This window comes from Calliopsis andreniformis, chromosome 8 (genome assembly GCF_051401765.1).
Source record: "Calliopsis andreniformis isolate RMS-2024a chromosome 8, iyCalAndr_principal, whole genome shotgun sequence".
Lineage (NCBI taxonomy): Eukaryota > Metazoa > Arthropoda > Insecta > Hymenoptera > Andrenidae > Calliopsis > Calliopsis andreniformis.
The window spans coordinates 373,213-394,079 of NC_135069.1; the positions used below are offsets into that span (position 1 = coordinate 373,213).

Genomic DNA, 20,867 nt, shown 5'->3' on the forward strand with positions numbered 1-20,867 from the left:
GGTAGTCACGTGATTGCTATGGCGCATGCTCATAGTCATGTAATTACTATTACGCATGCTCGTTGCTACACAATTACTACTGCGCATGCTCGTTGCTACACAATTACTATTGCGCATGTTGACAGTCACGTAATTGCTACTGCGCATACAAGAGCGCGTTTCTCGACAGTTTCCTCCCGCTCGTTCTGTCGTCGCGACTGTTTCTTAGTCATCGTTTACATTTCTGTAGAATAACCGATTAATTTTTCGTTATTCACTATAGTTTTCATTTCCAAAGTTTTGTTACTTAGTTTTCTTGTACTTTAGTGTTAAAATTTTACTATTATGTGACTAAGGTGCCTCGAAACAACGAAATTGGTAAGTCAATGTGACCGTAATTTGCTTGATTTGACAATTTCTCAAACTAACTCTTTTTGTCGTATTATCTTTATGTATTACAGTTAATTATAAATATACATTATGATATACAATGCAGACACATGCAGTGCTATATGAATTAAGTAAATTTAGACAGTTTAGCTTTGCGTTTTACATAAAATTGACATAGACGGTGACAATAGTTTCTTTGCATCGAGAATTTTTCGATTACAGCCTTTTTTTCGTATTATTTCTATGCATGAAAGTTAATTATCGATGCACAATGCTAATACGTACAGTAATGTACAGATTTAGTGAATTTTGTCATTTTAACTTTTTATTGTACATACAATTAACATAGGCAGTGACAATAGTTTTTTGGTTCTGAGAATTTTTCACAGTCACTTTACTACGCATCACATTATTACGCATAATTTTAGTATAACGAATGTAATTACTATTGTTTAATGTAATTTTGTATTTTATTTTAAATCTGTCTTTCTTTACTGTGACAGATTATTTTTTGAACTGAAGGGTACCGACGTCAAGGAAAGGTAGTTCCTGTGTTCGCGAGTTCGAGCGCCGGAACGTGAAAAATAATGTAAGCGTCATTTTAGTAAAAATTTGAATATGAAAGTAGGGTTTGCACTTGAAAGTTCGAAAATTTGTAAACCTTATCAGTACATTTAAAAAGTGATTTTCTAATATTTCCTATTTCTGTCACTTCAGGCCCAGCAGACACCCCCTGGGTAATTCGTCGAGCTGCCTTCATCCAGTGGGTGTTAAGGTAACGCATGTTTATGGTTCCTCTGGTCACTCAACCATGTCGTAGGACGCAAAGGTCTGAAGCGGCACGGGTGACTGGTTGTATTTATTTTTCTTTTGCGAGCATAGTGACCGCGAGTATATTTCTACACTCGTGAGTAGTAACATTTTCTCTGTGTATTTATTAGCTCAGACAAGGCCTTTTTGTACATTCTGTTTCTTGGGAAAAGAACTATTAAAACTAATGAAACTCAATCCTTTAAAAAACATAATATTGTTTATTACATATGTATACAAGAAGGCATTCGCGATGAGTAGATTTCGTTGAATCTTTTTCCTTTGAAATTGCTTCGACGACGAGATCGCTCAAAATTCAATAATCATTGGAGTACATTAACTTGTTAAAGCCAAATCACTTGAACTGAAACTAAGGAATTAATCTAAACCGCTAGATTTTCTCCACTAATCACTACTTTTAGCTCAGGATTTTCAGGTACCAATTCCGTACTCGTTACCTTCGACTCATTCACGTGCCCAGGTGCTACTTGGGTGGGTGAAGGTGATGGGGCACGATGACCTAGTTAGTAAGACTTTAATAATTATTTCTCAGCGATTGGCATTGCGTTAGTGTATCGTGCACGACGTATTTTCCACAATGTGTGCGTGTGGTTAGGTTGTGGAATTGCGTCGGTTCTTGATCAGTATAGTATCACTGTGTACATATTTATTTGTTATTCAGGATGTCATAATACATACCTCATGAAATATGTACACTAAATTTTAATAATCTCCAGGCAGTGTATATGATACACACAAAGCCATTATATTATATATCAGTATCGTCTTTCTTGTAGTTTCTATATAGATGCAATGATCGCTAGCTTTTGCCAGTCGATTTTAGGAAAATGGTACGTACTTTAGAGTGTGGTTGTTGTATGCTAAGCTCGGGTGACGGAGACGTCCCGGGACGTTCTCCCTAGTTTAGGCCCTTGCACCTGGGTGTCGTGTGTGAGAATCGTGGAGTGATAGAGACGAGGGTGTAGGGCCGGGGTCGGGGGTTCTTGCGTGATTGTCTTTTCGCTATTTGTTAAATATGCGAATAGGCAGGCAGGTGGTTTACTTTCTGGTATGAATGTTAGATGTAAGTAGGTAGGGCCAGGACAGGTCATCACAGTCTTTTTGATCGGGTAGGCGCGTTCTCGTATGATGACTTGTCTCTGGGGTTAAATCCATTTGAAGAGTTAAGGGTGAAGCTGGCACGATGGAGTATGCCATTGCCTCAGTTTGACCTTTTTGGCTCTTCGAATTCAGCGACATTGCACTAGGATCGTTGAGCCGCGGTCGGAAGGATAGGTTCGAACGCTGTGCCCGAGATTTTGCACGCATGTACGGACAGGAGTTCCATGGGAGTCTTAGACTTTCACGTAATTGCTGGTCACGGTCTCGTGCTTTACCTGAACTTTAGAAAGCTTCAGGGAATCTCGAGTTTTAAATTTCAGTTGGGTGGACCGCCGAAGAAAGAAGCCGAAGAATGGGAAACTACTAATGGCTCTTTATTCTTGGATGGAGAGTTATTTTCCTTACTACTTTGTCACTACGTTCGCTTTAGTTTTGTAGTATTGGTCTAGTGGCAATTTCATTTGACTCGATATACATGTTAATGTGACAAATAATCTAATGATATTGAGAGCAAATCATTCTCTATCTTTCATTCTTTCAGAAATTATTTACATTCTTATGTATCGTGTATTAATCGAATAAGTAAGTTTCGAATAAGTAAGTTATAGAATTTTTCTGGCAGAAAACTTTCGAACTTTGAAGGAAAAGTTTGCGAACTGGTTTAGCCTAAAGACTGTCAATCTTTGTGCTGTTGTAACTTTGTGAAAAAGAATAGTACAGAAGTAAGGCTGGACTCATTTTAAAGAACAAAGCCTCTAAATTTTATAAAATAAAAATATATATATAAATATATATGTAGAAGAGCCACATACGGTTTGTTTGTGACTCACGGTTTAGCCATCGGTGGAGTAGTTATACGTATAAATTGACAGTATTGATGAATAGAGGTCGCTTAAGTCAACCTTGAATTTCTAGATCGGTAATGCAGTTTATAAGCTTACGTTGAATAGCATTGCATCATCTAACGTGTTCGAAATCATCCAAATCATTTACGTGTGTGATGCATGCATGCACACTGTAGTGCACATACTGGCTAAATAAGTATCAAGTTTAAAGAATTGTTAGACGTATACTTGAAGTACGTGGAGTAGAAATTCGTATACAACGTAAAAGGTGAGTGACATGGGTACGACGTATCAAGTATGACATCTTTCGTCGTTTGACAATGCTCTCTGACGTTTCAAATTTATTGTTTGTTCTGAAAACATTGCTTTTAGTTATGCGACGCATATGTAAGAGAGAACATATAGAACACATCTTTAGTACTTTCACTAACGCTGGGATGCAAATGCATCTTTATTCGGATATGATTTTACCGATCGTACTTATGATAATCGTTATATGATAAGGAATCACCGTGTACAATATGAAAGGAACAATTAGAATCATGAATATTGTTGTTTTCTCTTACAGTATGTACAGAATTTTCAATAAGTATAATTTTTATCTAATTATTTATATTGTAATGTAGATAAAATAGAATTTGTACTTGGATATTTTAGATGGCACCAAAAAATAAGGAAAGTAATACAGGTGGGAATAAAAAGAAACGACATATTTCAGAAGAGGAAGATGATGAAGATTATAGAAGACGAAGGGATAGAAATAATCAAGTAAATGATCATTAATAAGTCTATGATATAGGTGTTTATGTATAGTATAATCAGTTTATAAAATTTCTGATACATTCATAGGCTGTGAAACGTTCAAGAGTTAAAAGTAAGTTACGTACTCAGCAAACATTAGAACGTGTAAACCAATTAAAGACAGAGAATGAATTATTGGAGGAAAAGATTAAAATGTTAACAAAAGAACTAGGATTTCTAAAAGATTTATTTCTTGCACATGCAGGTATGTAATCATAGGATTACATAGATTAATGTTTATGTTCTTCCAAATCTAAACAATTAAACTTATTAATGTAGGTTCGAGCCAACATTCTGTAAACTTTCAAGATATAGATTTGAGTGCTCTTTTATCCGATGACACAAAATCTGAAGAACAGAGAATAGAAGCCTCTAGACCATAGATTGAAATAAATAAATTTCATGCAAAGAAAATAATATAGCATTGGCAAAAGTCTGAGAAGGAGATCTACTGAAGGTTATCTGCTTCTGGTAACAAGCTAGATGTCTTGGAAAGATGTCTGCTTCTAATTGACTTCTGATAAATGTGAGCTGCACGCTATTCTTGTACATCCAGCTCATTACATTAGGAAATTAATCAGCATTCAAATTGGGGTACAATGCAAAGGAGTGTATAAAATTTCTTGAGCAGAAGATATAAAAAAAGAGAAAGCACAATAATTTGTGTTAACTTGCAAGAGAGAAGCATTTCTGAAAGGTATATATGTAAGCTGCTCTGCTGCTTATATTTATAAGGAGGAAAGATGAATGACCAGGAAAGAATATAATAAACATATTTAAAACGTTACAAGATTTGATAATCTTGTAAACAAGATACTTTAAGAAAGATTAGTAGTAATACAATTTCTGATTCTACCATAGCTTATGATAGTTTACAATAACACTGTATTAGTGGATCAGTGAATCAGTACAATAGAATGAAAAAGAACTAAGTTTTACTATTAAATGAAATAGGTACTCATAAAATAACAAAACACTATGAAACTAAATTGTTAATCAAAATTTGTACAAAATCATTGATATCAACTAAGCATTAATACTTTAATAAATATATTTCTATAAGTACGCGCGGATGAGAAATGATAATTTAAACTTTGAAACTTTAATAGGGAAAGAAATATACTTTATGCATAGAAGAAATACGTGTACTATTATAAAGCAGTCCTGTCCTGTGGTAAAATTGATCGCGCGTTTGCTTTCCCGCTAAAATCAACATTTCGCATTACATGTGAACACTGTATATGGATTAATAAATGATATCATTAAATGTGTTAACGTGATTGCCTTAGTTCCGTATTTAGCCACATTTCTGTACTACGAAGTCGACGAATTAGACGCAAGTTGACGTTTGAGGGACAACACTGAACAAAGTAGGTATAAAAGAATATAGACTTTTCCTGTTAAGTAGTGAATCATGCCTAAGCCTCATGTACGATTACATACGTATATAGTTTTCATTTACTTAGGTTTGTCGTTCTGTTTGCTGCTGGTCCAATGTTTACATGGCAATTGTGACATATAAAGTAAAAATAAACTGCCTGTACCAAGTAGAAATTTAGATATGGGAAAAACGACGAAAGTAGTTGTCTGTGGAATGAAAGGTGTAGGAAAAACAGCATTATTGGAACAACTTATATATGGAAATGTGAATGCTAAAACAGTAAGGGTTCAGGTTATGTTCATTTAACATATTTTATATGAATGAAAGCATCATTACATAGTTATCTTGAGAGTTATACACATATTTTAATTACAAACAAAACAGTTTAATTTGTATAAGTTTGTTGTACAATTAAAATTTTGTAATGCAACAGGAAATCCATCCTACGATCGAGGATATTTATGTTGCAAATATAGAAACGGATCGCGGCACTAAGGAGAAAGTTCGATTTTATGATACAGCAGGATTGGAATCTCTACAGAATAACGTAAATAATCAACAACTTGCGCGGCATTACCTAGGTTTTGCGGATGGCTATGTCTTAGTGTACGACACAGCCAAGCCTGAATCTTTGGATGTGCTTTTCCCACTGAAGAAGGATATCGATAAGAACAAAGATAAAAAGGAAATAACTGTGATTGTCATTGGAAATCGAACAAAAATAGAAGAAGATCCACATAGTTTAGAAAATACAGCTAGTAAGGCTGCAAACTGGTGTACCAGAGAAAAAGTTAAGCATTATGAAGTGAATGTTATGGAAAGATCTAGTTTGTTCGAAGCATTTGTTCATTTATCCTCTAGATTGAATCCTCCTACCAACAAAAGCACATTCCCACAGTTAAGTATGGGCAGAAAAAGTATTAAGATGGAAGCACCTTAATCTTGTTTATTTTATCTTTCAGTGATATTCTTGTAATCTTAACACTGATCTGTTTTCTTATGAAATGGCATCAAACTATTTTTATACCAAACAAGTATACATCGAAAATGTTATGTACTTAAAATATTAGTATTAATTTAGATGCTAATAGTTGTTCAGTTTGCAGATATTTGCAAGTTGTTAATATTTTTTTAATAGATATCTTGTTTTTGCAGTTTTTATTTGTTCTATGTATCTTACATGTTTGTTCCTTTGCTGTACTTAAAACAGTCTCTGTGTAGAAAAAGTACACAAGTAATAGTGATGGATTATTTTACCATTCTATTGGTTTTGTTAACTGGCGTAAACAAATAGTAGTTCCAAATATGTGATCCCAAAGTATACTGCTGATACCAAATCCTGAAGAAATCAATTGTATTGTATTGAAGAAATTTGATGTAATGTGGCAAAAGTAGAAAAAATATTACCTAAATCATGATGCAGGAAATGATGATAATTGTGATTCCGTTTCATATCGTATAAGTATGTTCCTACCTTCGGCGCACCATGATGTAAGTAATAATGCGTTAAGTCGTATGCGACGTAACCTGTGCATTGAAATTGTTCATATTTGAGGTAGTAGATTGTTTGCGTTCATAAGACGATCGACTTTAGACATATGTATAAATTAATCATCGATGGAAAAATATACCTGTTACAGTACCAGCGACAATAAAGTAAGCCGTCGTTTGAGGAAAGAATACTTGATAGATATAGAACAGTAACGTCGCTACTAGGAAAGCAGCTGCGGGGGGGAAAACCAATCTTCTACCGTCGAGCGGTGCCTGAGAAGAAAAGAATTGAATTTAAGTGTTGCTTCTTTCCACTTATGAGGACTGAGTCTTACCTTATGGTGAACACCATGAAGAAGAAAGTGTAGCGACATAAGTATTTTCGAGGTAGTGGGCGGCTTGAAATGAAAGAGTTTGCGGTGAAGTGTGTATTCTAAAATACTCCATAGCAATAAACCGAACACATAGGAGATCGAAGCTTCGAGCAAGGTATTTCCTACAAGTTCGATGAATGAAGAACGATAATCGATTATTGATAACCGAACTTCTCAACTGTTTCGCAATAACGATAAATGAATGAAGAAGAATAATTACCAGTAAGATGGTTAGCCTTGGTAGTGAGTACATATCCAGAATGAACGTAGTAGATAATCAGTGGAATCCACACTATCGGTATTAGGTACCAAGGCGTAATTGTCAAAGCCTCCAAGAAATTTGACTGAAAGAGTCGAATTTGTCGATTCACCGGAAGATTGACCCATTCCCAGTATCGGTCACCAAGGTTGCCCACTTGATGTAATATAGGCGTGTCCCAATCTATGAGGCTCTAAGGATGTTGAAAGAAAATCATCGTAACCAGGCAGAAATTTCAAGGAACGCGTATTGAAGTGAATTGGAAGAAAAAGCTCGAGTGTTGGTTAATGATCAAAGAAGCATTTGAATTGTTGGAAGATACGCAGTTCCGAAAGGGAACGTAAAATAAAGATTCTCAAAGTAAATAAGACGAACAAGGAATTTCGTAATCGCGTACACGATTCTAACGGCGTCTGATAACGATCGGTCTAAAGAACGGTAGATAGCCGTTGTTAAAAAACGGGTGTGTCATGCAAGAATTGAAAACTAGATGTCGATGAAAGAACAATTGTTTGAGGGAATTCATCGAAATGGAAAGGTGAAGAAATTAGGAAAAATGTAGCACAAATACGGATCATATCCTTTCGAACTCACTTCATACTCCTGATATTTCTCTCGATTGTCCACAGTAAAATCTTCCAAGAGATGAATAGCTCCTTTCGAGTGAGGGTTTTGCTCGAAAATTTTGTCCAGGCTTCGATTTTGAAAATAATCGAACACTTTCCTTCCTCCTGGATGATACTTCCGGAAGTCTTGTATATCATAGAAATGACCTTGATAACTAACTAGAAATTTATCTCTCTGTTTTTCATCCGTCTTCTCATGATCGATTGTAGATCGAGAGACGCGCTCTCGAACACCGCGAGATTCGGATGTGTTTTTTGCCATAGAGATCAAGATACGGTAATGTAAGCACGGTTGAATTGCGGATACATTGACGCGCCGCGTCGCGCTGCGCCGCGCGAAGACTGTTAAAGCGGCAGGTGGGGAAACCGTAAACTACTTCACCTTTAGAGCGATGCTCTTTATCGTAGCTTACTTGGAATAATTCGATAAGATAGAATAGTCGGATTATATCACCTTCGAAAGGTGTTATCTTTTGCGATAAGTTTCCGCTTATATCGTGACTCTTCCATTATCCCGTTTCGCACTGTTCCTCTCTCTGTCTCTGTTTCTCGTGCCTGACACATTATTAGACAACGCTAGAAATTATCATTGATTTAATACAATGGTAAACCTCATCGGTGTTATCTTCGAACCCTCCACTCAACTTTTGCTTTCTCCTACGCAGTTTCTCTTCAATTATTTAGTAACATAGTCTTTTCGTTTACGTTAAGTTCGAAACGTCGTTGGGACGTCTGGATAGAGCAGAATTATAGGATGGGAGATGACCGATGATACAATGAACGAGGTAAAGAAAGGTGAATCGCAACTTCGTACTCGGCAATAAATAAGCTTTTATTTAAACATTTCTTTATATCTGTGTGTACAACATATTCTATGTACCATCTATATTTGAATTGTCTACGGAACGCAGTAGCGATCGTGATACTCCGATTGTAACGGAAAATGAAAGTCGGAAAGGGAAGAAAAACAGGAGGACAAGTCTAGGAGATGAGGAGTTGGGAGCAAGGGGATTGATTATGCTTACCGAATCATCCGTGAGCATTCGCGCTGTTGAAAAATATAGGTATAACAGTTTCACAGTTAGGTCGAGACCTAACTAACCCAGACCAGCAACCTACCTTGCTTTCGCGTATGTTCTCCAGTCAGGTACTGACGCGTCTAGGAGATAGTTTCAGTTTTTTTTCTTCACGTCAATTACTAGATGTTTAATACATGGATCGAATATTCGCATCAGGGTTGAGGGAAAGAACGAGAAAATTGCTAGATCGTAGAGAGACCACGTAGGTTTCGATAGTTTTTCTCGATCTCTGATTTATCAGTTCGGAGAATGATCAACGTTGGTTTCAGTGAATTCGAAAGTTCAGGGCAATTATAGATCATTGCTCGACGTTGCTGTGGAAGAAATGAAAGAAAGTCTGCGTTTCGGCCAAAGTTCGCACGGTTTACTTTTTCAAGTCACGGGGCGGAAATAGTACGAGTACGAATTTAGTTGTTACAGGGACATTGTTTATTTAGATGCTATTCCATACTTGCACGACGTTAGTAAACCAATAAGCATTTATGTATTCCTAAGCATCATTGTAAGCGAAAGGAATATAGCGAGTTCGCGAAATAAGCGATACTCTTAAAAAGTATCAAGAATACACTTGAGAGGTACAGATAAACATGTGTGGTAGAGTGTTTATGTAGATTAACGTATGTATCAGAGATCCAATTAGGTCGACAATAGATCTTTTGATAGCTTTGCTATCGGTGGCAGATATAAATATATATTTTTGGGTATCCTGTTATGTTGATCGAGTGACTCGAGACTTTCGAATAGCATCGCTATATTCCTTTCAATCGCAATGGATCTCAAGGCTGGCGGCACTTTTCGATACCATTTATCATACTTTTACCCCTGAGATTTGGAAGCAGTAGGAAAACATGACAGCCGTCTATCGATCGATCAGTTTTCTTCTACCTTTTGTGTTTATACTTTTTGTGTCTATTTAAAATACATAAGCAACGAGAAATCCAATGTCAGCGCAACACGGTTTTTTATGGAAAAAGTCTACGCCGGCGTCGTAACAGTAACGCTCTGGCCTTTACAACAGACCTATACATAATTCTCACCTATATTCTTTTTAATCTCGTTTTCACACCGATTTCATGCGTATGAAATTGCATAAATATCTCACTGGTGAATAATCTAATCATCGATCAGATGAACGAAAATGGTCATCGTTGCTATTAGGAAGAATTTGTACCCAAGTTCTTAGACGTTTCGATAGAGTCGAGCAAATGAATCGAGGTAGCCAGCATTGAAAGGATTTGGGATCGTTGCAATTATTATACAAGTCCCATTTTTGTAAATGCGTTCTGTACTGCCGAGCTTCTTCCTACATTTAAGTATTTCTTTTTCCTTTATTCTTCTTCTTCTATCTTATTTATCTTCGTACACTAGTTTTCTGTGTCATGCGTTCGACGGAAGATGAATATTGCTTTGGAAAGCACCGATCGGTTTATTACCGATAGACGACGAAATCTCGTAACTCGTGTCGCATAACGCTTTTCCCAATAATCGGAACACTCCGAGGGAAACGTGACTGATTATCCTCTTCTTCCATGTTTCATAGAAACGGTGCAAGTAGAGATGGAAAAGTCAGCGTAACACTGACCTAAAAGTCCATTACTTCCATTTTGAAGGGTTTACCCTGGAATTTGTTTGGAACGATCTTCGTGATAGGCGGCGCACTGTTGTTGTCGTCGTCGCTATTAATATCTTCGTCCTCCTCGGGGAAATGTTCGAGACGATCGTGATACTCGTCCAACTGAAAATCGCAATAGTCCAGATAAAAATGATGACGTGATTATTTAGTCGTGGACTGAACGGCAAGAAAAACTAATGCTAAGAACGATTAGATTCGAAATGTGGGATGTGTTCGACAGAGTGGGAAGGAATTTACTCACGTCGACGTCACCCATCATCTCCTTGGTAGAAACCGTGGTGTCGATACGACGTATACTGCCTTGATGGATATCAACATCCAGCTTGACACATTGGAACCGTCTCAAGAGAAAGACGATGGGTATCGGTGCGATTCCAGCGAAAATAATGGCGGCCGCTATAGCGAGAACCCAGCTGGGGTAACTGGTAGGTACGGCTATACCCTGAAACACGAATGACGGTACGTCGAAGAGGCCTTTGAACGTGAAAATATTTTACGTTGAAGCAGTTCTTAGCAGTTACTTGTGAGGCGTCCCATGCTGAGTACTGCGGCTTTTTGATGAACATAGATGCGATACTGGAGACAAGAATGCAAACCATGATTACGGGTGCGAGATACCGCCAGGTGACTTGCCAGTACATTCCTGGCCTATATCCCGTCATTTCTTCGATGTCTTTCGTGAACCTGTAAATACGATACGTGTTCAAATAGAATAGTTTGTTTTATTGTTGAGCAGTTTGCTACTTTGCTACTTTGCTACTTTGCTACTTTGCTCGTAGTTCGTATTCGAGAGGGGACATACTTTTCGTGGCCATAGATAAAAATGACGGAGATCATTTCCATGAGCGCGACCATTACCAGGCCAATAGTACCGGCGAAACTATCGAACATCTTTAGCCAGTATTCTCCGGCACCAGTACAGAAAATTAGACCAACGAAGAAGCAAATGGTACAAACCACTCCTAACGAGAAAGAGAAAGATCTGTTAGCGTGTATGTAGTTGGTGGAAGAAAAAAGAAAGGCTGGTCTGGGTTAGGTCTCGCCATGTACCTGTCATGTATTGCTTCTTTATCCTCTTGAACAGATCTATGTCGAATATGACGCACAGCATGCCTTCTAGTATACCGATCTGGGAACCGAGACCGAGGGCAAGGAGCATCAGGAAGAAGATGCAGGACCAAAATGGAGCTCCGGGTAGCTCGACTATAGCTTGCGTGAAGACTATGAAAGCCAGTCCCGTTCCTTCGGCGGCCTAACGATCCATCAAATTAACGCGATCAATCAGGTATCGTGGAAGAGGAAATGGATGAAGAAAAAAATTACTTACGTTATCCAACTGTTCGCTCAAGCTACACCTACTGATTGTGATGTTGGCTGCGGTCACGTTTAAACTTCTTATAATGTCTTCGTACTCGGTCATGCTGATATTCTTGTGCTCTATAAATCCGTTCTCGAGAAGCAAGTCCTTGTTACTGAAAATTTTACAGAGCATATACTTCAGTTTCCATCGTTTACATCGATAAAACGTGTTTAGGTTAGAGAAAAATGGACAATTCGCTTACCCGGCGATGCATTTGTCGACGTTGGTCATCGCTTTGAATCCTAGAATGGCGAATATCACGACGCTCGCGTAAATGGCGGTGAAGGCGTTACAACCACTGACGAGGATCACGTCTCGTACGCAGTTGTTGTCGGGAGTGTTGTAAGAACCGAACGCGATCAAGGAGCCAAACGCTAGTCCAAAACTGTAAAAAACCTGCGTCGCTGCATCGAGCCAGACCGTCGGCTCTAACAGTTTCTCGATCTGCACGCGAACATCGAAGTGAGAAATTTTTCAGGAGGAAAAGTTTTGAACGAATTTCAAGAGATCGAGAGAAAGAGGAGCAATTACCTTTGGGGTGTACATGTGGGCCAATCCAGCGCTGGCACCTTTTAACGTTATTCCACGAATAAAAAAGATAGTAAGCACCAAATACGGGAACATGGATGTAAAATATACCACCTTTAAATCAAGCAAAGAAAATAAGTCGTCGATGCAGTACTTGACTCGGGTTTGTAAACGTTTCGCGTTTACGAAAAGGGAAAGGGGGAAAGCAAACGCGAGTCCTCGGAAGGAAATAAAAGTGAAATAAAGTCGAAACGAAGGGTATCGCGCATCTCTCCTCGTTACCTTCCCCGATGACTGTATCCCCTTCATCACTATGAAGAAAACAACCACCCAGCTAAGCAGCAAACAAAGAACGATCCACCATTTCAAGCTCTGCCCGTCTTCGATCGACGGAGCCGCGTCCAGCGTCGTTCTATACCAGAAGTAAGCCGTTTCGGAACTCTTGACACATTCTTCGACTGGCTTTCCATCCACTTCCGGACACTTGGCCCAAGGTAACGGTTCCTACATCAAATCATTATAATAATTATTGTAACTAGACAAAAAGTAGGGAAGGTGGAGTAAGATGTGTAACGGTTCGAAGATGGAGAGATGATACATCCGTGCATCGATGATGTTCTACTTTTCAAGCAATTCTATTGCAAACGAAAAGTCGTAGTTGCAAAATACTTACGCCGAATTTAATCGTGACAGCCTAACCGGGTACGGCATGAAACAAATCGTAACGTTATTATTACCACGGATCGCATCAAGAAGTGTTAGAAAGTTGGCGTATATTCCAGTCGATCGATCAGAGGCGACAACGAAAGTTTGACACATACATTACACATACATTACACATACATGTACTCGATGAATCGATCGATCGATGGAATGAACGCGGTCGTTAACGATACAACGATCGATTGGTTATTGGATCAGTCATCTATCCGTAACGTTTTTGTTGTTGTTCGATCGGTCGTGCTGCGATCACGAAACCGAACAGACTCACCTCGAGCGAGTTAAAGAGATAATAGAAGCACCAGGTGATGATGACGTTGTAGTAAAGAGCTACGAAGAAAGTGACGATACACGATGCTATCCCTATACCGCCAAGCCATGGGTGTATCGTGTTCCACACGCCAAGGGCGCCCTGTCGCATACGTTGTCCGAGACCCAGCTCGATCAGAAACAGGGGTACGCCCTCGAGAATTAGCATGATGAAAAAGGGGATGAGAAAGGCACCTGAAAACCAGTTCCCCATACATAATGCGTGCCGTATTTTTTGCATCTTTCGTTGTTATTCTCCTCGTTGCTTGCTACCATCACCCCCTTCACCCCCTTCACCCCCTTCACCCCCTTCACCCTTTATCCCCTAATCCAAGCGACCCCTTGTTACAGAATGAATGAACCAACGAACGCGTAACCGTTTTTTAATCTCTTCCATTTGACGGGGTTCGTTCCATGCGGACTGCGTTCTCCGTTCCCCACGCTCCTGTTTCATGCTAGTCTAGTTCGCGAGACAGCCAGTCGTCCTAGTCAGAGTGTCTGGGTTAGGTATTGATCGTACGTTGTGTAGGGTACATATACTACCTACGTACGCACATAGGCGAGTGCGTACGTTTCATCTTACCTCCCTTGTCTCTCTCCTTCAGCCCCTGAACCGAAGTTATGTAGGTAGGATATTTTCTTATAAATGGAAGGGAAGGGGAAAGAGTGCGATTCGCGAATGTTCCCTAATAGCAAAGCGTTGCGGTTGTTACCACGGTTACGTGTCTAATTCTCCTCTCGGTAAAATGGTAAAAATCGATCGATGCGCGTTGAACATTGGCGTCGCGTTGCGTCGCGGTACAAGGAAATTTCCATTGAAAGTCGAGGAGAGAGAAGCCAGCCCGGTTTGAATTCGATGCAGATTTGTTCGTGGTCGTCGTTGCCGTCATTGGTGCCGTCACTGGTGCCGTCACTGGTGCCGTCACTGGTGCCGTCACTGGTGCCGTCACCATCGTCGTGGCGCGTACGGAAAGTTCCGCGATAAAATTCGTGGAAACGTCCTTCGATTTGGCGAACGAGCAAGTCTGTGACGTAACTTCGACTCCCATTCGTGATTTCCTTCGTGACCACCACTCTCGTCTCTTTCACCGACGCTCTTCCACCCACGTAACAATACACCACCGTCTAGGTTGCGCGATAGCCGGCCGCGCTTCCGCTCTGCTCCACGTCCTTTGCATTGGAATGTAATCGAGTTACACGGTCGTATGTGTATGTAGCGGAACTGAAGGTGGAAGCTTGGAGAGAGTTCAAGGGTAAATTTGATAGGATTTTAGTCGATTCACCGGGTTTCTTTCGCTACATTTCGGCGCGTTCGATAGAGGCTAGATTGGGACATGAGGAGGGTCGACAGAAGGGAAGATAAGAGTGGAAGGGGTGATATTAAGGGACTCTTCGACTACTTGCGGTATTTCGCGAGACGCGAGATAAACTTGTCGGGGGCATACGAGATAGGTACCTATGTATTTTTAAACAGCGCTCTCAGAGTGACCGAAAATAGCATATGTACATATAACACAGCATCTTCGTAACCGCGAATTTGCCGTTTGGATCCTGTCGAGAATCCTGTCGAGATTTCTTCTCGAAGGGAACGGACAACGGACCGAGCGCAAGAAAACGAAAGAAACGAAAGTTTAACTTACCTCCTCCGTTCTGTTGGCACAGGTAAGGGAACCTCCAAATGTTCCCAAGCCCGACACTGTACCCGATAATACTGAGAAAAAATTGCATCTTCCCGCTCCATTCTGCTCTGTTATCCTCCTTCGCTTCTTGGCTGGTAGTAGCAACATTTTGAGTTCCGCTCACGACTATTGTCACGTTCTGATTTGCCTGCCGATTTTCGTTTAACGGAGCCAGCTCATGCCCATTTCGCGAATTCTCGTTCTTGACTACCATTCTTTACCCTGTGGTCTCGTGTTCCAAAGATAAATAGCTGCGCTCCAGCAGCGAACGAGGCTTTCTCCTCTCCTTATCCTTCACTCCCCCGTTTCTTTGCTCGGCCGTGAATTCGAAGTCGAACGAACGTGACGAACACCAGCAACGCCGACAACGATTTCGAAAGCAATAACAGTAATAGTAACAACAACGTCGACGAAGGCGAGAGGTTCGAGAAAATCACGCTGATTCAACAAGATCCCTAACGTCTCTCTCTCTCTCTCTCTCTCTCTCTCTCTCTCTCTCTCTCTCTCTCTCTTTCCCTCCCCCCTGTCTTACACGTTCATTCACTCACCCTTAGTCGTTATTACCTAAGTAGAAGAATATCTTATACGTACATCACCGTTAAAGCATCGAATATGTTAACTTTCCCGGGGTAAAAAATTTCTTAGGGTAATGCGGAAGGCATGAATAGAAGAGACGAATGCGTTTGTTCGTTGAACAACTCCCACGCGGTTGTACTCTTTTCGTTCTCTTCAAGTTCGCCTCGTATTTAGTGTTTTATAGGAAAATTTCACCGCTCCCTCGCATCGATCGCCGATAAGAAACTGACAAACACGGAAAGAAAGAGCAGAAATTTCTTTACTTAAATTTCCCTCGAGATTCGAATGACTGAATCGACATACATGGTGACTAAAATGTGAGGAGGGTTGCAGCTATATCTTCGATCTGCTTGTTGTTGCTCGCAACGATTACAGGAAGGATCGAAACGAAAATGGGGCGAGCGAAGCAAGGGGTCGAAGTAATCGAAAAGTCGCATGCACGAACGTCGAAAGAAGTTCCGCTTGCAGAGGCGCGAGCATTACATAGTTTACTTCTCGTTCTTAAAAGGAAACCCCGTTTAAGAGCTATTCGAAGGTACTGTAGGAAGCTCACGAATATTGTTCTGGAACATGTTCCGGATCTATCCTTCCTCTCGATTCAACGTAACGATATCCTTGGCTGGCCCTTTTCTTTTCTCTATTTCTCTCACTCTGTCTCGCCCTCTCTTTCTCTCTCTCTCCTTCTGCCTTCTCCTCTTTCGTCTTCCGTAAAGGCTCGCGTACCTTTCGATTGCGTGTGACATAAGATTCGAACAACAGATCCTCGAACCGTAGAAAATCGTAAAGAAATACTAAATCGGTAGCATCTTTTCCTGCGTTTTCTTCGTATCGACGTCGTTCCCGTGCTCTGTCTTCTCGCAGGAACCGCACAATCTGGCCTGACCCGGCTGTGTCGCGCGGCACACTCGCGGACGAAGGCTGACGAGCCGATATTCTTCACGAAAGGTGAGGTGAACACGAAAAGGTGAGGAAACGTTACGAGTTTAGGAAATTATTTCGATTGTACGGTCCGCTGATAAAACGGTGGTCGTTCTTTCGAACATCGGCAGGAATCGTGAGGACGGTGAATGAAGCGAATAGTCTTCAGAGCCATGTAGCTCGACGGGCTGATGGTCTCCCTATTTTTCCTTCTCCTTTTTTCCTCAATCCTTGCCGAATGTAAGCCGTTTCGATGCGTGCACACTTCTGAGAAATCCCCACGCAAAATCTTTGCCTCCGCGTCTCGTTGTACCCGCCGCGAACAGACAGACAGACAGACAAGCAGACAGACAGACAGGCAGGCAGGCAGCAGGCAGGCAGACTCTCAAACTATGCGCCCCGTGTATACCTACGAACGTCGATATTCGACTGAACTTAACCACCGTTGCGCGCACAGTATGCGCGCGCTCGCGCCAACGATTTCACGCACGCATGCGAGGGAACCAACCAACGAACCAGAGCTTTAAGCTTCGATGTGCTACGCCAAAGCTTTCCGACGTTTTCAATCCCCGATTGGTCGTAATAATTATGCACGTATGGCGCATACGCTGTTCCGCGCTCATGTTCGCCGCCTCGCGATTCACCAGCCATCAACCTTGTATCGCTAACTGCGGTAACTGTCTGCGATTTCGTAGACAGTAGAGACTCCATGAGGACCGTTCGACCTCCTTTTCGGGCCAGAAAATGAAAAGGACACGGTTGCCTTCACGCTGATCTATCCTACCATTTTCCTTTTGCTCAATTTACGCGCACTCGACTAGGTTTGCGCATTCATTTCCGTCCTAGCCAATCTGCAATATTTTCCTTCTCGATTCAGTCACCGTACCCTCTGATCGAGAACTTGCTTTTGCTCTTCAACGCCATCTGCTGAACAAGCTTAACCCCGCAGTTTGTAAGATTTTTGGCGAAGCAAGTACTTGTGGTTCGTAGCTCGTGGAAACTGACACGTCAAATTTCCACGTCAAATTTCCACGTCAAATTTCCACGAGATGCAACAAGCAATCGTATGCAGAGGCAAGTAGGGTGGCCGTTCACGAGAACTATCATCTACTCAGTAATCGTGTCAAGGGCACATCGTGCCCCAAAGAAATCAATTTGTTTATTAAATATCTGCGCTGTATGAACGAAACGACCGATTTTGCGCGAATCAACCTTTAACTGGGTCCATTTAACCCTCCTCCCTCCTCGAACCCTTTTGTACCGGTTACATATTGCCGCGGCATCTTCTTGCTCATCTTCTCGTAGCATCGGTTGGTTCCTCTAGAAATCTTAAATAAACGGAGATGCACTTGTGTTCGTTAAATGTCGGCGAACGACTAATACCGAGTATGTAGATATTCCCTCTCGTACCTACAATGTCTCCACGTCACATCCTCATTCGCGAACTTGTTAATGACGAGACATTGTTTACGCGCAATTGATTTCGTGCCATCCACGTCCATGGCGAACGTGGCCTCCTCAGAATGAAACGACCATAGTATTTGTCACGCGTGCAATCTATGAATTTGCCGTTAGGGTTACCGAGGCTACTTCTTTCGCGTTGCGTATTCTTTCGTGCGAAGAATTGAATTACGCGACGCTTGCTACTAGAATCCTGAGTGGATATTCAGCTGGATTCGATATGAGCAAGTTCAGGAATTAATTCCGTTTACGACCTGAAATCTAGATGCGATCGGAATGTTCACTCTATGTCCGTAGCTTCCGTAATCGGATCGTTTATAAAAGAAACGAATGTGATTCGTTCGAAATTTTAGATCGGTCTTCCTTATTAAAAAGAATAGTAACAAGCGTCATGGTACGTATCGCGATACAAGCTTAGTCGAATGAATTCATCAGCTCCATCTTCCCTGTTAAAAATAGCTTTCATACGAATAGAATCATTTGTACGATCGATACGAGTGTTACAAGAGGCAGACGTTCCGGCGACGCAGTTCGAACGGTCTTACGTAAACGTCAAATAATATTAACGTGGACAGCGGATGGGAAGGGTGAGAGGACAAAGAGGTCGGTAGGGTAGCTAAAGTAGCTAGCGAGATTTCAAGTAACGTATATGTGCATATTTATCAACGATACGTATGTAGATTAGATTTTTCAGATACATAAATGGTACAGAGAAAAGATAGGTTTCGTCGTCGTCTCTAATCTAAAAAATGTTACGCTTCAATCATTCTTCTCGCTGTTTGTTACATGAAAAATATAACAGTTCTATCGAGTACGACACTTTTCACCATGAGAACAATAAATTAGCCCGTGAAGAATATAAAGTATTGTAAAGCGTGTCAGCAAAATACATGGTGCAGTCAGTTGAATTTTATCGATATCGTGTCGGATCGAGTCGAGTCGAGTCGAGTCGAGTGCGTTATTTTATTCGAGTGCGCAGTATTTGGTGGCTGAAAGAGAAACAAGACCGTGACGATTGTGCGAACGTAGCTTTGATATTCTCTATCGAATCGCGCAAGGTCGTACCTGGAGTTACCGAAACGATCCAATCCATGTAACTGCTGACACGAGTATTGACACTGCCAACCAGTGCGCAGTTTAGGCCATAACTGATCATTCCTACGAGTACTAATCGTCTAGTGACAGGATTCTGCCATAGAACTGGTCCACCACTGTCCATCTGTAAATAAGATGTAAAGAGAAGCGATGGCAATAAATTCTTCAATACATTTTCATTCGAATTTGAACGGTATGAAAAAAGAGCTTACCTCTTGAAACATCCTGTCTTTTTACGAAACAATGTGCTGCTGATAGTACACATGTAGGAGATATTATGGTACAGTCGCAACATATGATTACTTTTAAAAAATCAACGTGACCACACACATCATGGCATACGCATTCACCCCTGTTTCTTTGCCACCGACGATTCTGATCTAGGAAGAATCGATATGGTGCTAAACTTCTTCTATGAGTACTCTAGAGGACAAGCAATTTCATATCCTGATCACAGGAGTAACTCGGCATACATCATATTTCAATCTACACTTCTCTCTCCAACTGCTTCCTCCTCTTATCGTCAATACACAATATGGTGACTTTGTATTACCTATGGTATCTGCAACGTGCATGTCAAATTCTTACCACCATACGAATGATGAGCTTTTAAAACTAGCTCCTTCTCGTTAATATTCTCTGCGAAATTATTTGATTATCTATTTTGTGTTTATACCTTTTGTCATAACGCAGTCTGTGCAGCGGTGTTTGTAAAAATGAAGATACGCTTGAACCGTCAAGAAATTTAGTTCTTCGACACTTCAGCAGAGGCGTAGAATTTTTGCACAAATATACGTGATGATCTGATATGTGTTCACACGAATTTCGCGATTTTTATGCGTAGAGTGAAGACAAGCCAAAGTCACGACTGACAATTTATAGGTGCTATCAGGCAGTCTTATCTAAGGTAGTTTTAACCTCGAGGATGAAAGTATATGTATTCACGGTAACAAGTTCCAGTAGTAAGTAATACTCGCAAATGAAATTGCAGGGTGCAGATGATACCTATTTGTTCATTTTTCAGATGTTTGCGTATCGCGTTTCTCAAGCCTTGATTAATGTTAATTAGTTTAATTGGCCATTTTAGGAGTTACCGAATTACGTTTTCCCATTCCGATGTATACGTGAGATACTAATGAAATCGTTATCTTTCGTTTAGACAGAAGCACGCAAATTCTACTTACCCGTCATGGCAATATCAATATATATAATTTCAAAGAATTGTGTCGCAATTAAGAATTTTTGTCATCGTTTGCGTCTTGTTATCGCAAAGATATCTATCTAAATCATTATATCATAGTCAATGTTATCGTGCATATGCCGATCCTTTAAAAAAAAATTTCAATCAAAATCTACCGTACATGAATGGTGTTATACGTACTATTTTCTTATCGTTCTTATTATTCTCGTGTTTCTTTTCCTCTGTCTTGA

At 40.4% G+C, this 20,867-nt stretch overlaps 6 protein-coding genes across 11 annotated transcripts; 2 read left to right on the forward strand and 4 right to left on the reverse strand.

Annotated features, from left to right (window-relative positions):
- Positions 1–3,234: 3,234 nt before the first annotated feature.
- Positions 3,235–5,218, forward strand: Irbp18 (Inverted repeat binding protein 18 kDa). Of its 2 annotated transcripts, none has more exons than XM_076383784.1 (4): positions 3,235–3,414; positions 3,804–3,914; positions 3,996–4,152; positions 4,227–5,218. In XM_076383784.1, the coding sequence occupies exons 2-4, from the start codon at positions 3,804–3,806 to the stop codon at positions 4,328–4,330; spliced, it is 372 nt and encodes a 123-aa protein (XP_076239899.1). In that variant the 5' UTR covers positions 3,235–3,414; the 3' UTR covers positions 4,331–5,218. The 2 variants fall into 2 exon arrangements, with proteins under 2 accessions (XP_076239899.1, XP_076239900.1); XM_076383785.1 differs by lacking the exon at positions 3,235–3,414 and adding an exon at positions 3,573–3,713.
- On the forward strand, positions 5,189–8,393 carry Kappab-ras (NFKB inhibitor interacting Ras like 1). 5 transcript variants are annotated; one of them, XR_013002505.1, is made up of 4 exons: positions 5,189–5,317; positions 5,414–5,607; positions 5,762–7,423; positions 7,499–8,393. XR_013002505.1 is itself a non-coding variant. In XM_076383782.1 (3 exons), the coding sequence occupies exons 2-3, from the start codon at positions 5,509–5,511 to the stop codon at positions 6,266–6,268; spliced, it is 606 nt and encodes a 201-aa protein (XP_076239897.1). In that variant the 5' UTR covers positions 5,189–5,317; positions 5,414–5,508; the 3' UTR covers positions 6,269–8,393. The 5 variants fall into 5 exon arrangements, 2 of the variants coding, with proteins under 2 accessions (XP_076239897.1, XP_076239898.1); XR_013002506.1 differs by having other exon boundaries at positions 5,762–7,415; XR_013002504.1 differs by lacking the exon at positions 7,499–8,393 and having other exon boundaries at positions 5,762–6,819; positions 6,969–7,422.
- Positions 6,461–8,642, reverse strand: Fa2h (Fatty acid 2-hydroxylase). The gene is made up of 8 exons (XM_076383600.1): positions 8,604–8,642; positions 8,492–8,548; positions 8,047–8,451; positions 7,414–7,645; positions 7,155–7,315; positions 6,960–7,092; positions 6,736–6,855; positions 6,461–6,667 (listed from the first exon to the last, which is right to left on the reverse strand). The coding sequence occupies exons 1-8, from the start codon at positions 8,640–8,642 to the stop codon at positions 6,582–6,584; spliced, it is 1,233 nt and encodes a 410-aa protein (XP_076239715.1). The 3' UTR covers positions 6,461–6,581.
- A 247-nt stretch (positions 8,643–8,889) lies between these two features.
- LOC143182638 (sodium- and chloride-dependent transporter XTRP3) lies at positions 8,890–15,609 on the reverse strand. Its single transcript, XM_076383786.1, has 12 exons — positions 15,348–15,609; positions 13,670–13,902; positions 13,352–13,372; positions 12,961–13,182; positions 12,682–12,792; positions 12,353–12,594; positions 12,118–12,262; positions 11,841–12,042; positions 11,593–11,752; positions 11,312–11,474; positions 11,032–11,232; positions 8,890–10,892 (listed from the first exon to the last, which is right to left on the reverse strand). Exons 1-12 carry the CDS (start codon positions 15,598–15,600, stop codon positions 10,740–10,742), a joined length of 2,106 nt encoding a protein of 701 aa, XP_076239901.1. The 5' UTR covers positions 15,601–15,609; the 3' UTR covers positions 8,890–10,739.
- LOC143182428 (uncharacterized) lies at positions 14,043–14,851 on the reverse strand. The gene is made up of 2 exons (XM_076383404.1): positions 14,291–14,851; positions 14,043–14,192 (listed from the first exon to the last, which is right to left on the reverse strand). Exon 1 carries the CDS (start codon positions 14,754–14,756, stop codon positions 14,394–14,396), a length of 363 nt encoding a protein of 120 aa, XP_076239519.1. The 5' UTR covers positions 14,757–14,851; the 3' UTR covers positions 14,043–14,192; positions 14,291–14,393.
- A 3,379-nt stretch (positions 15,610–18,988) lies between the features above and the next one.
- Positions 18,989–20,657, reverse strand: LOC143182398 (venom serine protease 34). Its single transcript, XM_076383361.1, has 4 exons — positions 20,113–20,657; positions 19,649–19,998; positions 19,407–19,560; positions 18,989–19,330 (listed from the first exon to the last, which is right to left on the reverse strand). Exons 2-4 carry the CDS (start codon positions 19,658–19,660, stop codon positions 19,305–19,307), a joined length of 192 nt encoding a protein of 63 aa, XP_076239476.1. The 5' UTR covers positions 19,661–19,998; positions 20,113–20,657; the 3' UTR covers positions 18,989–19,304.
- Positions 20,658–20,867: the final 210 nt, after the last annotated feature.

Excerpts from the sequence above, each read along its gene's own strand:
- Irbp18 (XM_076383784.1), top strand. The coding sequence starts at position 3,804 with ATGGCACCAAAAAATAAGGAAAGTAATACAGGTGGGAATAAAAAGAAA. Across the intron at positions 3,915-3,995 it reads GAAGGGATAGAAATAATCAA|GCTGTGAAACGTTCAAGAGT; the intron begins GTAAATGATCAT and ends ATACATTCATAG. Across the intron at positions 4,153-4,226 it reads TTTATTTCTTGCACATGCAG|GTTCGAGCCAACATTCTGTA; the intron begins GTATGTAATCAT and ends TTATTAATGTAG.
- Kappab-ras (XM_076383782.1), top strand. The coding sequence starts at position 5,509 with ATGGGAAAAACGACGAAAGTAGTTGTCTGTGGAATGAAAGGTGTAGGA. Across the intron at positions 5,608-5,761 it reads GAAATGTGAATGCTAAAACA|GAAATCCATCCTACGATCGA; the intron begins GTAAGGGTTCAG and ends GTAATGCAACAG.
- Fa2h (XM_076383600.1), bottom strand. The coding sequence starts at position 8,642 with ATGTGTCAGGCACGAGAAACAGAGACAGAGAGAGGAACA. Across the intron at positions 8,452-8,491 it reads ATCTTATCGAATTATTCCAA|TTTACGGTTTCCCCACCTGC; the intron begins GTAAGCTACGAT and ends AAGGTGAAGTAG. Across the intron at positions 7,646-8,046 it reads AGAAATATCAGGAGTATGAA|AGCCTCATAGATTGGGACAC; the intron begins GTGAGTTCGAAA and ends CAACATCCTTAG.
- LOC143182428 (XM_076383404.1), bottom strand. The coding sequence starts at position 14,756 with ATGGGAGTCGAAGTTACGTCACAGACTTGCTCGTTCGCCAAATCGAAG.
- LOC143182638 (XM_076383786.1), bottom strand. The coding sequence starts at position 15,600 with ATGGTAGTCAAGAACGAGAATTCGCGAAATGGGCATGAGCTGGCTCCG. Across the intron at positions 12,043-12,117 it reads TGAGCGAACAGTTGGATAAC|GCCGCCGAAGGAACGGGACT; the intron begins GTAAGTAATTTT and ends ATGGATCGTTAG. Across the intron at positions 10,893-11,031 it reads AGATGATGGGTGACGTCGAC|TTGGACGAGTATCACGATCG; the intron begins GTGAGTAAATTC and ends TGCGATTTTCAG.
- LOC143182398 (XM_076383361.1), bottom strand. Across the intron at positions 19,331-19,406 it reads GATCGTTTCGGTAACTCCAG|CCACCAAATACTGCGCACTC; the intron begins GTACGACCTTGC and ends TTTCTCTTTCAG.